The 14219-nt window shown below is 50.1% G+C and overlaps 1 protein-coding gene across 1 annotated transcript in view; it reads left to right on the forward strand.

The window, feature by feature from the left end:
- The window catches only part of GRHPR (glyoxylate and hydroxypyruvate reductase), a 315324-nt gene that overhangs the window by 117142 nt on the left and 183963 nt on the right, over positions 1-14219 (forward strand). Inside the window, exon 5 of the mRNA XM_069630480.1 lies at positions 9237-9325. Within this exon, the coding sequence (XP_069486581.1) occupies positions 9237-9325 (89 nt within the window). The remainder of the gene's footprint in view (positions 1-9236; positions 9326-14219) is intronic.

Genomic DNA, 14219 nt, shown 5'->3' on the forward strand with positions numbered 1-14219 from the left:
AGAGAGAGAGGAAAAGACCAGAAGATTTGGGTATCATCAGCATAGAAACGACAAGGGAGATTGAAGGAGCTTATAAAAGCAGAAAGACTTATTGTGTATAGTGAGAAAAGGGGGCGAGGACAGAACCTTCAGCAACACCAAAGTGAAGAGGGTGGGAGAAGAGTTGTCCAGACCAAGAAACCGAGTACAAACAGTTAAAAGGGTAAGATTGAAACCTTTTAGGAACAGACCCACACAAACCAAGAGGAATGAAGAATTGTATGATAGACCATATCAAAGACGGCTGAAGGATCTAGGAGAATAAGAATTGCTGTTGGCTTGCTGTGCCGAGCAAAGAGTAATGAGTTTGAGACATGTAAGAGCAGATTCCATGGAGTGGGCAGGACGAAAGCTGGATTGGAAGGGGGCAGGCGTGGGGCAGAGTAAAGTTGCCAAAAGGATAACTGGGAGTATACAATCATTAAGATGTTTTTATAGGGAGGTGGGCGATTGGTCGAACGATGTATGACAAGGAAGAATCCAGGGTAGGATTTTTGAGAATAGAGATGATGGCAGGCTTAAGAGGGAAAGGTAGAGGAGAAAAGAGAGATTGACAAGAGGTGAGGTAAGGAACCAGATACGGATAGGTGGAATCAAGGATGAAGGAATGGGATCAAGGGTAAGAGCAGTAGAGAGAGCCTATGCTAAACGGAAGAAGTATCACAATCAAATGAGCAAGTGAAAAAGGAAAAAGAGGGATGAGAAGGGCAAGACTTAGAATGGGAGAACAGGGTGATGAAGATAAGGGGAAGGGAGAAGAAATGGGGACTTGCGGTGGGGGAAGAGGAGCAGAGTGATGACACTTTAGATCTCAGCAAAGTCTGTGGCTGAGAGGATGGAGAGGGTGGTGTCAAGGGGATGAGGAGAGGGAATGGAGTTGGGTAGTTGAAAAAGACAGCAATGGTGAGAGTGAGAGATGAAAAGTACTGCTTTTTAGTACACAGTAAGCAAGTCGGAGGAATGAAGAGAAGATGGGGAAGGAAGATAATCCGGAGCATTGGACTTCTTCCACTGGTGCTCCACTTTATGAAGAGGGAACCAAAATGGAGAGAGCCTGGGCTGGCAAGGTTTCTTGGAAGGGGTGGGACAAGAGTGGAATCAAGAGGGAGCATCAGCAGAGAAAGAGGAAAAGTCATTGCTGGCGACCAGAGTAGATCAAAGAGAAAAATGAAAAGATGAGGAATCAAGAGGGTAGGTTGCAGCACAGGAGAACAGAATGGCCGAAGGCGAGAAAGAGGGAAAAGGAAATGATCTGAAGAATAAATTGGACTGGCCTGAACCAGAGTCTCGCAAGAGAAAGGTGAAGATTAAATCAAGAGAATAACCAGCGGAATAAGAGGGCGTAGTTGGTAATTTTGACAGAGTTCAGAAGTGGAAGAGGGGCGTCAATAGTCGAAAGATGAAGGTTAAATCTCCACGAAGAAACAGAGGGGAGAAGTAAGGACGGGGGTGAGTCAAGATCCACAAAGTACAAGGTCATTAGGCCAGGCTCCCAATAGAGAATGAGAAATTACATGGAGGGGATGAACAAACTGGCAAAGATGATACTCAAAAGATGAGAAAACCGGAAAGGGTGGTATAGGCGGTGCAAGGGACTAAGTTGAGCAATACAGAATTCCAGTGCCACTGCCTTTGCCATGAAGGCGATTGGAGTGACCAAAGCTGTTCAGAGGAGATGGAAAAGAGGCAGGGGTGGTAATCCAAGTTTCAGTAAGACAAAAAAGTAAATTGAAAATTAAAGCGAACAAAAAGGACAAGAATGGAGACAGATTTATTGCATGCAGTCTGGACATTCCGAGGTCCTGTGAAAAGTGCAGCTAGAGGCAAAGTAGATGGTGGAGGGTAGAGAAGATTGGCAACATCACGAGTGTGCAGAGACCGATCAGTGGAAAGACGTGGGGAGTAATGAACAGTTATGGGGAATATGTAGACTTTTATCCTAGGTGAAAGGAAAGGTTTGTTTCTCCAGCATGGGGTCTGGCATGGATTCACATGCTCATGAATATTCCCCGTCGTCAGGCTGGGAATCCTCAGTAAAGAAAAAACCAGTATCAGTTTCGTTTCTGATCTGTCTTTCGTAGTAATAACCAATCACTGGTCTCTGCGTCATACTGACCACAGCCAATGACTGCCCTCTACCTAAGCACCGCCTCTGGCAGCCATCTTCAGATTTTTACCGCACGTTCATGTGTTGGGATCCTCGTGCTATTGCTCTCGAGCGTTAGTGCTATTTTTTTTTCACGTTTTTTGCTCAAAAACTTCGTTTTTTTCGGTCAAAAGAGCCTCAAGCTCCACCGACTCTCCATCCGATCAACGGGGACCCGTGTCGGATTCGTCTGCGCCCCTCAAGGGTGAAGATTTCGTCGAGCTACGCTTTTGGAGGACTCCAGAAGTTTCTCAGGCCCGGTCATGGCCCAGGAGAAGGGAAGCTAGACGCCCGGAAAGCTGTTCAGGGTCTGCCCTGGATGCCAGCTGCAGAACGTCTTCAAGGAGGACGAACACTCTTTTTGTCTTTACTGCCTACATGAGGACAAGACGCACGTGGAGAAGGACTGTGCGTTTTGCGGCAACATGTCAGAGCGGACCATGAAGGACCGCCATCAACGTCTCGCCAACTGGCTGGAAGGGAAGAGCCCGTCCGGCGAGAAGAAGAGGAAGAAATCCGAGCGGTCTTCTAAGACCTTTGAGGACGCCCCGGCGACAGGGGTCCAACATAAGGCCAAGCACTGCGAGTCCGCTGGCACCGGGAGCGCCGAACGGTCGGGCTCTACGGGCGCCAGGCTGGGCGCACCCTCCCCGGCACCATCAACCACGAGCCAACGCTCTGGGTCGGGTAAGAGGAAGGCCGAGCACCCGGCGAGGCTCCTGCAGAGGCCCCGGTCGAGCTCGAAGGCGGAGGGGGAGCGAGGCAGTGTCCCCCCCCCTCAAGGATAAGGAGGTGAGCGCACCTAAGGTGGTGAAGGCCTTAATCCATCCGGCCAAGCCCTCTATCGAAACTGTAGCGGCGGCCCTGGCTCAGCCTGTGGAGGCTACACCAGTGGTGGCGACCTCGGGGGCTCAGAGTCTCCCTGCCACCTCGGAGGGAGTCCTCTTTTGTGCCCATCGATAGGACCCCCGTGAAATCCCCCGTGGGGAAGAAAAAGGGGGGGCAGGGCGTCGTCGTAGATTCGGCCTCAACCTCGGAGGAGGAGCTGGTCGAGGTCTTAAGCCACGGCCTCGGCGTGGAAGAAGACCGGCCCGTCGGGATGGATCCCGACGCAGGTGACGACGACATCGTCGAGGGTACCGACGGGGCCCCTGATCGCCCGTCGGATTCCCCTCTGCCAGCGCCGCGAGACAACTCGGCGGCCATTTTGTTGGCTATACAGTCCTTATGCTCAGAGATAAGGACGAGGCTACCGTTGCCGACGGAACCTCTCCCGTCGGGGGACCCAGAACCGGGACCTTCTGGGGTTCCCCCTACCAAGAAAAGAAGGATCCACGCTCCGCCTCCTTTTCAGTCGTCGCGCCCCTTCCAGCCCTCCTCCCCATCCACCCGAGGGGATGATAAGGGGACTGACACGGCAGCGACGGGTAAGACGACGAGGTATACGACGAGGATGTACCGTCGTCGCCTCCCACCAGGGCTTCTCCGCCCGACGAGATTGGCCAAGAGGAAGACGGTCCTCGCAGTGCCTCTATTGGACGACATTTGGGATGAGGGCCTCACCCTCCTCAAGAACCCTTCCACGACGCCAGCTAGAAGAGACCGGTACGAGAAAAAGTACCGGGTCCCGGACACGGCCCCCCTGTGCCTCCGGGCGCAGCCTACCCCGGACTCCGTCGTCTCCGCGGCGGCCAGGAAAAAAGCGGGGGGGGGGGTGCGGCCTCCACATCGACTTCCCCACCGGACGGCGAGGGAAAGAAATTGGACGCTATGGGACGCAGAGTCATCTCGTCTGCAGCGACGACGATTAAAGCGGCCAACGCCTTGGCTATCGTGGCCCGCTACGACAGGGAGCTCTGGTACAAACTGGCTCCCCTGCTGGACTTCTTGCCGGACGACAAGAGGGCAGAGGCCCTGGAGATCCTGCAGGAAGGTGAGGTGGCTTCGGACCACGCCATTACCGTTGCGACGGACATCGCCGACACTGGGTTCCGCCAGTTGGGCAACGGCGTTTGCCTTAGGCGGCGTGGATGGCTCAAGGCTACGGACTTCCGTCAAGACGTTCAGACCAGAGTCCTGGACATGCCCTTCGATGGGAACAACCTGTTTGGGAAAACAGTGGACGATTCCCTTCAGGCCATTAAAGCGGACACCGAGACGGCCCGGGCCCTTGGAGTTCTGCAACAATGACGGACGCCCTTTCGGAGCAGCGGAGGCAAGGGCGCCTCCAAAGGTTCCGGCGGCGGTTTCTCCACCTACCGTCAAGCGGCCCGCTCGTCGTCTCAGGAGGCCTACAGAGGACGAGGCAAGTCTGGCGGACCACGCCGTCGTCGCCAAGGAGGTCAAGGCGGCAAAGCCTCGTCGAAGCAGGATTGAACCGGCCGTGGGATTGGGCCCCCACCGAAGCACCCCGGTGGGAGGCCGGCTGGCGAGCTTCGTCAGCGTGTGGGAGTCCATCTCCACCGACCGTTGGGTGCTGGACGCCTTGGCCCGGGGCCACGCGCTCGAGTTTCAAAGAAGGTGTCCGCGCGTCCCCCCCGTGGCCAGGAAAGAACTTCACGTCCCTCAACTTCTCCTGGAGGTAAAGGCGATGCTCAGGAAGGGCGCCATCGAACTCGTCCCAAAGAGGCTTCGGGGCTCCGGAGTTTACTCGAGATACTTCCTCGTGAAGAAGAAGACGGGGGGATGGCGCCCCATCCTGGACCTGCGACGTCTGAACAAGTTCATCAAGGCGCAAAAGTTCCGGATGGTCACCCTCCAGCACGTCCTGGGTCAGCTGGAGGAAGGAGACTTCCTGTCGTCGTTGGATTTGGAGGATGCCTACTTCCATATTCCCATCCTAAAGGGGCACCGAAAATTCCTCAGGTTTGTGGTCCAAGGGCATCATTACCAGTTCAAAGCCCTCCCCTTCGGACTACGGTCGGCACCCAGGGTGTTCACCAAGTGCCTCGCACCGGTGGCGGCGCAGCTGCGCCGCGAAGGGATCCACGTCTACCCCTACCTGGACGACTGGCTCATCCGAGCCAAGACGAGGGAGCTCGCCGTGGTTCTCACGGACTTGGGATTCTCCGTGAACTACGCCAAATCCCACCTGGTACCCGCGCAAGACGCTCTGTTTCTGGGAGCGAGGCTCAACACAGTGTCCCTTCTGGCCTCCCCGTCGGAGGAGAGGACCAGGACCATCCTGGGCAAGGTGCAGCGGATGTTGGTGGCCGACGCGGCCAAGGTGAGGTCCATCAAGTCCCTCCTCGGAATGATGTCTTCCTGCATCTACCTCATTCCCATGTGCAGGCTCCGGATGCGCCCGTTGCAGGAGTTCCTGGACGCGCGCTGGATCCAAACGACGGGCAGCTTCGAGGAAAGGATCACACTCGAGAGTTTCTGACGAGCGATCCGGTGGTGGGGCACCCGCGCGCATCTGACGGCGGGCATGGACTTCCAGACCCCAGCCCACCAGGAGACAGTGACCACGGATGCCTCCCTGGAAGGGTGGGGAGCGCACACCGAAAATCTGCACGCAAGAGGCCTTTGGCTCCCGACGGAGAAATCCCTACATATCAACGTCCTGGAGCTCCGTGCAGTGTTTTGGGCCCTCAGGTCCTTCCTTCCGTCCCTCAAGGGCAAGGTGGTGAGGATCTTCACCGACAACACCACCACCATGTTTTACATCAGGAAACAGGGCGGAACCAGGTCCCCAGCACTGTCCAAGGAGGCGCAGGACCTGTGGCATTGGGCAGTCGCCCAAGGGATGTTTCTGGTGCCGCTTCATCTGGCAGGGATAAAAAACACCATCGCCGACTCACTCAGCAGGGAGCTGCGCTCGTGCCACGAGTGGGAACTACGGCAGGATCTAGTGGATCACCTCTTCCGACGGTGGGGCACACCCCAGATCGACCTGTTCGCGACGGCGACGAACTCCAAGTGCCGGAGGTTCGCCAGCAGGTTTCCCCAGGCGAGGAGCATGGGCGATGCTTTCTCGTTCCCCTGGGAGGGCCTGTTCCTCTACGCGTTCCCTCCTTTGCCACTGCTAATCCGGCTCGTCAACCAGCTCAAGAGGTCACGGTGCAGGATGATCCTCGTCGCACCTGCGTGGCCGAGGCAGATATGGTTCCCGGACCTTCTGGACTTGTCAGCGTCCCCGCCAATCACGCTGCCGGTGGACGCGGATCTGCTCTCCAGGGAAGGAGGCGCCATCCTCCACCACGACCCGAAATCGCTGAACTTGCAGGCCTGGCTCCTGCAGCGCTAGAGTTTGGAGGATACGACATACCGGCCGACTGCAGAGAGGTTCTTGCAAAGGCCAGGGCGTCCTCGACTCTTAAATGCTACGGACACAAATGGAAGAGGTTTTCTGTCTGGTGCCACGCACAGAAGATTAACCCTCTACGGATTACGGCTCCCCAGGTACTGCCGTACCTGCTGACGCTGGCCAAAGCTGGACTGGCACACGCGTCCATCAAGATTCATCTTGCTGCGATCTCCCGATACACCAGAACCACGGGCCGGTCGTCCTTGTGGTCTCATCGTCTGGTGAAAGAGTTCATGAAGGGACTGTTCAGATCGTTCCCGCCGGTGAAGGCGCCGGCCCCGGCGTGGGAGCTCAACGTGGTGCTGACCAAGCTCATGGGACCTCCGTTCGAGCCTCTGCACTCGGCCCCGTTGAAGTTTCTGTCGTGGAAAACAGCGTTTCTTGTGGCCATCACCTCCGCACGACGGGTGGGAGAGATCCAGGCCCTTTCCTGCAAGGCCCCGTACTTGACTTTTCACGACACGAGGGTAGTGCTCAGGATGCACCCCTCCTTCATGCCCAAGGTACCGTCGGACTTCCATCTCAACGAACCCTTGGTGTTGCCTGTGTTCTTCCCTTCGTCGCCGGCTGAGAGGACTTTGCACTCGCTGGATGTGGCTAGAGCGCTGAAGATCTACGTGGACCGCACGAAGTGTTTTCGGAAGACGTCACAACTCTTTGTGAACTTTGGACCTGTCAATCAGGGGAAGGCTCTCTCGAAGGCTTCCATTTCCAGATGGCTCTCCGGCTGTATCATGTACTGTCATCGGTTGGCAAACCGACCGCTGCCTGGCCGTCCGAGAGCCCATTCCACCAGAGCGATCGCAGCTACCACGGCGTTCCTTTCTGGTGTGCCCCTGCTGGACATATGCAGGGCTGCTACGTGGAGGTCGACGCACACCTTCACGAAATTCTACTGTGTCGATCGGGATTCCAGGGAGGAGTCCAGGGTCGGCCAAGCAGTGCTGCGCAACCTGTTCGCCTGAGGTGAGCCTGGTGAGGAGGTAAGATGCTTAATGTTGAGTTTGATGTAATGCTTAATGTTGAGCCGTTGCCACCTCCCGTGGTTGTGCATGTGTGTACTGCTATGTATTCTTTATTCATGAGCATGTGAATCCATGCCAGACCCCATGCTGGAGAAGGAACAAGTTACTTACCTGTAACTGTTGTTCTCCAGCATGGGTCTGGCATGGATTCACATGCGAACCCTCCCGCCTACCCCTCTGCGGCTCTTCACTTGGTCATACTGCCACTTCACGTGCTTCCAAATCTGAAGATGGCGTCCAGAGGCGGTGCTTAGGTAGAGGGCAGTCATTGGCTGTGGTCAGTATGACGCAGAGACCAGTGATTGGTTATTACTACGAAAGACGGATCAGAAACGAAACTGATACTGGTTTTTTCTTTACCGAGGATTCCCAGCCTGACGACGGGGAATATTCATGAGCATGTGAATCCATGCCAGACCCATGCTGGAGAACAACAGTTACAGGTAAGTAACTTGTTCCTTATTTTGTAGTGCATACAGGGAAGAACAATTCTCTTTTGAGCACAAAGGAGCGTGAAAGGAGTTCATGGAAGCCATGCACTGGTTACAATGGAGTTAGTTCGATTGACACTCTGACCAAGTTGTGGAGGGGAGTAAATGGAACAGTCACCAGCGGGCCTTACATGGGTGGACATGCATACAATCAACATTAGACATTTTTTAAATGTAGGTAGGCAGTACAGGCAGCTGTGTTGGGGATTTACCATGATGAAGTACTAGAGTGGAGGCAGGGAAAAGGAGGGACAGAGGCAGGTTGGTGCAAGTCATAAATGTTCGCTTCAAGGCAGATGAGCGGTAGGTTAAGAGTCTAACGGAGGCGAGGAAGTAGGCCTTCAGTTTTGTTTCGAATAAATCTGTATGGACTGTTTCTGTGATAACCCGGGGAAGAGAATTCCATGCGCTTGCAGCAAAAAGAGCAATAGCACAAGGAAGCACATGGAGAGGGAGGTGCCACAAGGGTAGTCAAGGAGGCAGTGCAGAGATTACGAGAAAGCTTGTAGAGTTGGATAGAGGAGGATAGATACAGTGTTGCCTTACCGAGGATAGTTTGTGAAATGCTCTCTCTGCACAGACATGTCACCTGCTGCGCAAATGGAGGACCTGCAACTCTACTTCTCTTCCCTGAACTCAAGTCCTCACTTGATATAGCGGAAAGGGAATTCTAACTCACCCTCATTGACTTTCCCTCCAACCGTCATCGTCAGCTACAGTGCATCCTAAATTCACTTTTCAATTTAGGACCATCAACTTCACTCTCACAGTTAATAACCTAGCTGAATACTTTGCTGCAAAAATTCCCAAAATTGGAGACTCTCCTGACCTTCCTCACACTGTCTACTGTACCATCATCCTTTTGTCTCAATCTCCCACTTTAGCCACACTAATGCTGAAGAAGTCCTACCTCTACTGATGAAGAGCAAACCCCTCTTGTTCCCCATCAGACGCTTTTGCTCCTCAGTGGTTTTCTGGCTAAGCTCTGTGCATTCCGAGATAACACCTATAGACATAAAAGGTTTAATGTTAACTTGCTCTACCACAAAACTGCCCATTGGAACTTAAAGTAGTGTGTTGTATTGGTCTACGCTTTTATGATATCTGTATTCTATGAATTAAAGCTTTTTGACTCTATCTTGTACAAAGGTTTTTGTTGTTAAGCTGAGAAATATAATGTGCATGGCCACTCACAGTTGTGTGCTTTCTCGTTTATTTGTGAATAGTGGTGGATGGAAAAGTTGGTCACCTCTATGGATGTGTGGATACGGACTGTCAGAAAGCACTGTAGGGATCATTGGACTCGGAAGAATAGGTAACGATTGTTTTTCACATATCACTTTCTTTCATAGTAAATAGAATATTTACAAAAAACTGATTGGTTGACCGTACATTAGAGGTTCTTGCTGAACCAGTGCAAAAGTCATTATGAAATCAATCCTAGTGAAATCCCTTATTTGCAAGGCAGCAACTGCTTCTGTATACTTTAAATTGCAACAAATTAAAATAATTTTTAAAAGAAATAATTAAGTTGTATTGTGGTGAGAAAATGAACGGCACTTCACAGTAATGTAGTCTCAACCTTTAGAACAAATGCAAATGAATTACCAAATCGACAGTATTCTTAATCGCTAGCGTTTACGGGATCCTTATCATGGTAACTAACAAGCACTCTGTTTTAAACATGTACTTTCATTTAACACGGCATTAAGCTTCTATTGCTTGGGTCTGCAACTTGTGGCTATCCAGATGTTTTGGACTACGACTGCATGATCCCTGGCCATTGACTATGCTGGGTATGGTTGATGGGGGTTGTAGTACCAAAGATCTGGAGAGCCAAAGGTTCCAGACCCCCTGATCAGTATATTAAACATTGAGGTTAGCATACTTGCTGAATCAGTTAGTTTGGAAGTGCTTAGACTGTTCCTGACCTCATCTGATGCATTCCAAGCTATTAAGGCCTTCAGGGGCTGGCTGTGTAACAACCTATTGCATGCCTTTCTATAGAAATAATGTATGTAATAGAAACACACACTCAAAGCTAGTTGCGAGGATTAAAGATCTTTGCCCATTGAAATGATGACATACACGACAGCACCTAAAGAAAATTCAAAGTGTTTTTCCCCTTTCTTTTGTGCTCTTTTTTTTGAGTTTATGCCTACTTGCAGGTGTAATGTGTCCAACTATAAAGAGGATGAGTAAGTGGGCTGTGGTTGCCTAGGGTCCCAACAATTTAGGGTGAGTCTGCAAAGTACTAGGTACTGTATCAAGTTTGCATTGGTCGAACTCGCGTGGAAACACACAATTTACATCAAATTGTGTCTTTTAAAGTGAATACATCTTTGGGGCCTTGATGTGAATTTTATTTTGCTTCTTTGAGATTAAAATTACTTGCACATCCATTTGGTTGAGTGGACACTGCTCATATTGTGGGGCTGTGGCAAAATGTCGGCAAGGTCATTGTTTTTGTTGTCTGGGTACGTTCTGGTGCAGATTGTCGGGAAATAATTGGAGTGCATGGATTTAATTAGTCTAGCCTTATACTCAAACTGCATACCTGTGATGGGATGAATTGCATTTTTTCCTGTGGTTCAGGCACACACTGGGCGATTAATTGGCTTAATTGTGTAATCTTTTTGGAAAGAGATTAAACATTAACCTATTCTTAGACAGTGGGCCGTGGACCTCTTCCCTTTAGGGCTAATAAATACTCTTTGTAGTCTCTCTTCTCTTTGGTTGTTAATCATTCTGTCTGGGTATCCCTTTTGATGTAATGTTACTGAGTTTCTTGGTGTGTTCTTTGCAGAGGCAACATTACTCATTGTAGCTTATGCAAGGAACTCATGGTGGCAACAGTAAAGGCAGACACAAGTGATCACAGTTCACAGGTGTTTATTAAACTGTATAGGTAGGTTGGAAAAACACCTAATCTAAACCTAAATCTAAGATGGAAGCAAGCTTCCACCATCAAACAGTCAGAGTGACGTCTTGTCAAAATAAAAAGGGCCTATACTAAAAACATATTGCCATTCCTTTACGCTAAATACAAAAAGAAGTGTGGGATAATGTTCTTAAGAAAGAAGGCAGTGTTCACAAATAATAAGTCAGGATGCGGTAGTCTGTCTCCCTTCCCCACGTTTTTAGCATGAGACAAGGTAGGATTCTGGAGCACAGCACACGCTCGAGCTTTCCCATCACGAGCCAACAGTTCTGCTCTCAGCAATCAGGGCCTTCGTGGTTGTCTTTTCTACAAAAAGTCGCTTGCCTTTGAGGTTCTGAAGGGTGTCAAAATAATAAACAAAAGTTTCTTTCAGTAAAAACGTTGGGTGATGCCTTTTCCACCCCTGGATCCTCCCCCCTCTTGCGGGCTCAGATCCACAAAAAGTTGTTTATAATATCAGGACCTTTAATTACCTTTGGTAATTAATTTTTCTTGCTTCCCAAGGCCTGACAGGTTCAAAGTTATTTTATGGTTACACTTTGGGTGATGCTCTTCACCGCTGGGTTCCCCCTCTTCTGTGCTCAGACCCCTCTCGAATATCAGCTTCTCTTCTGTCAGGTTCACTCTGGCATGGCATGCATTCAAAGACTTTCCCTGTTGTAATTTCTTTTGGTGCATTCACAGGTTGGTGTGTGTTGGCTTCTCACCCCTGGATGTCCCTCTTCCGGGCTCGGACCTAGATTATTCGCCTCCCTCCATTGGGTTCAATATGGCTTTCAAATGCAATTTTTTCTCGGTGATAGTCACAAATCTTATTGTCTTTTTAAACAGTTCACCGTGGTCATCACTCAGCCGGGTTCATTCATCTCATCACACTGTATATTGGGACTTTAGACTTTGTCCCTGGTTCATCGGCATCCCTCCTTCGGGTTCACTCTTGCCATCTTTGTCAATCGGTTCTCATGTTGCGGGATTCGGTTCCCTTAGCCTCACAATCTTCTGTCGGTCAAAGACTTTTGACTGTACAGAGGATTTTACTAAATCATTGTCTGACCACTTTGACCCCCCTTTTCGCCTTTCCCAAGGTCTTCTGGTAATGGTAGTTTCAATCAATTGGGTAATCGCCCAGAGTTTCCTGAGTGAGCACCCATGTGGTGCCGGAGTCCTCTGTTGCTGGTTTTCCCCCTTATAGTATCAACCGTTCTTTCTAATCTTTCGCAATTCAATTAGCCGTTTGCTACTTTGATTCAACAGTTCAGTTTCTTACCGGCTCTCCCCATGACTCCCCAACTGTGATGAACCGTTTGGCTTCTCTTCTCTCTGGAGTCAAGGTTGGTACCACAGAGACAAGCATCTCTCCTCGGGTTGGTTATCAATGGAGGAGGGTCCTGTGTTCTGTTATCTGCTGCAACACACCCTGGCTATTGTTCACCGTCTTACAATTTCTTCTGCTGAGGTTTCACGGGCCTTTATTGGAAAGGGCAACGTCTCTTCTCTCCTCATCACCTTTTCGGTTTGCGCCGTCTTTCTCCTCCTCTTGAACTGCTGTGCTAAGTTAGCTCTCTCGATGTGCGGTCTCCATTGCTAGTCTTGTGCTCTTGTGCTCCTCCTTTTATCCCTGTGGGTAAGGGAAAGGGCCATCCGATGTGTGTGGTTTTGGTCAATTGCCTGACTTTGCCTGACCCTTGTGTTGGGACATGTCAGGGAAACGGGTCTAGAGTCAGAGCTTGCTTTTCCATGGTGTGTAAAAGTGGGGGTTGGGGGGGTCGTCATCAAGAATTATTTTCTTCAAACTGGGTTTTTTGGTGAATTCAGAAGGGTGAGATTGATAGGGTTTGTGGAGATGGGAATGGCTGGGATTATTATCATGAGATGAACAGGGGGAATTGTGGGAACGGTAGTGTTTTATCTGAGCCGATTGGGAGGGTGGGAAATAATCAGAGGAACGGAAGGGAGAATGACTGGGAATATTCGGGTAGGATACAGGAAATCGGGGATTCTGGGAGATGTAATTTCTAAATGCAACAGGTTTGTGGATTTGGGCAAGAGATGCAATGTGAGGAAGGGAGGCAGATGTGGTATAGGCTACAAAAGCCTCAGACTCCGTCTTCCTCACCTTCTTTGTCGGTACAATACTGCATCTCACCTGGGATATTTCCCCTAGCACAACATCATGCTTCCCCCATCCAGGTGACTCTTGTTCGTTCGTCCCTAGGGTTGGGGTCTCAGAGCAGCGGCCCTTCCCAGGCCACCTGAATAAGGGATTCCTGAGGGCGGCTCGGGAGAATACCCTCAGGTTTATCACATTGAACACAATTTAAGTTGTTTGAGGGCCTTGTGCAGAACTGTATATGCTTAATGAATACTGCCGTCGACGGCATAACCCATTCCAACACTGACTGGTCCAAGAAATAGTTTCAGTTCTTGCTAAAGTGAGATGTGCACATCCAATGTATAACTCTGAGATTTAGCCACGTATAAATTCCGTAAGTGGAGACCACTAGCTGGCTGCCTGAATATACATTCTCCTAACTGCATTATTAACTGCTAGAGTGGTCTGTTTGGGAAGTGGACACATACCGACAGTTCATGAAGAGACTAGTTCCTGCTCCCGGTATTGATTTTAAGAAGCACACAAAGAGGGAGCTGAAACCCATCAATTAGATTATGACTGGCCGTCTTTGGCCTTCTATGCCTACTCTAGATTGCAAGAACCAGGCCATCCGGATCAATAAAAAAGCAATGCCTTAATTGATCAACAGTGCCATTAGACTACCCTACCACTACTCTCCAGATGGGCTTTGGCACACCTCTTGGTTGAATACAGCTTAGTACCTGTAAGCGATGTACATTCACTTACAAAATGATCTTTTTTTCTGAAAGCTCACGATACTCCTTGCAGAACACATTATTTTTTATCCCATGGTAATTATGGGTAATTTCAGTTTTCTCCTCAACATGCATTTAGATGGAAAATTCTCTGTCCATGGTTTTTTATAAGGTCTAAATGGTTGATTCATGGAAAACTGTAACCCCAAAGTTCATGTTTTTTCATTTTTCCCCACCCCCTGGACTCCCATTCCTGAAATATTTAAATCAACAAACCCCTCTTGGCCACGTTGCTAGAGATCAGCTTGGTATAATTTCCATTTCTGAATATGTCCCATGTGGGTGATATGTATTTATTGTTTTATATAGTGCCTTAATCCAAGGCGCTTTACAGTTAACAACAATAACACATAAACATGGAACAGTAGAAGCAATAACA

Source organism: Ambystoma mexicanum, chromosome 6q, assembly GCF_040938575.1.
Source record: "Ambystoma mexicanum isolate Mex_15411 chromosome 6q, UKY_AmexF1_1, whole genome shotgun sequence".
NCBI classification, from domain to species: Eukaryota; Metazoa; Chordata; class Amphibia; order Caudata; family Ambystomatidae; genus Ambystoma; species Ambystoma mexicanum.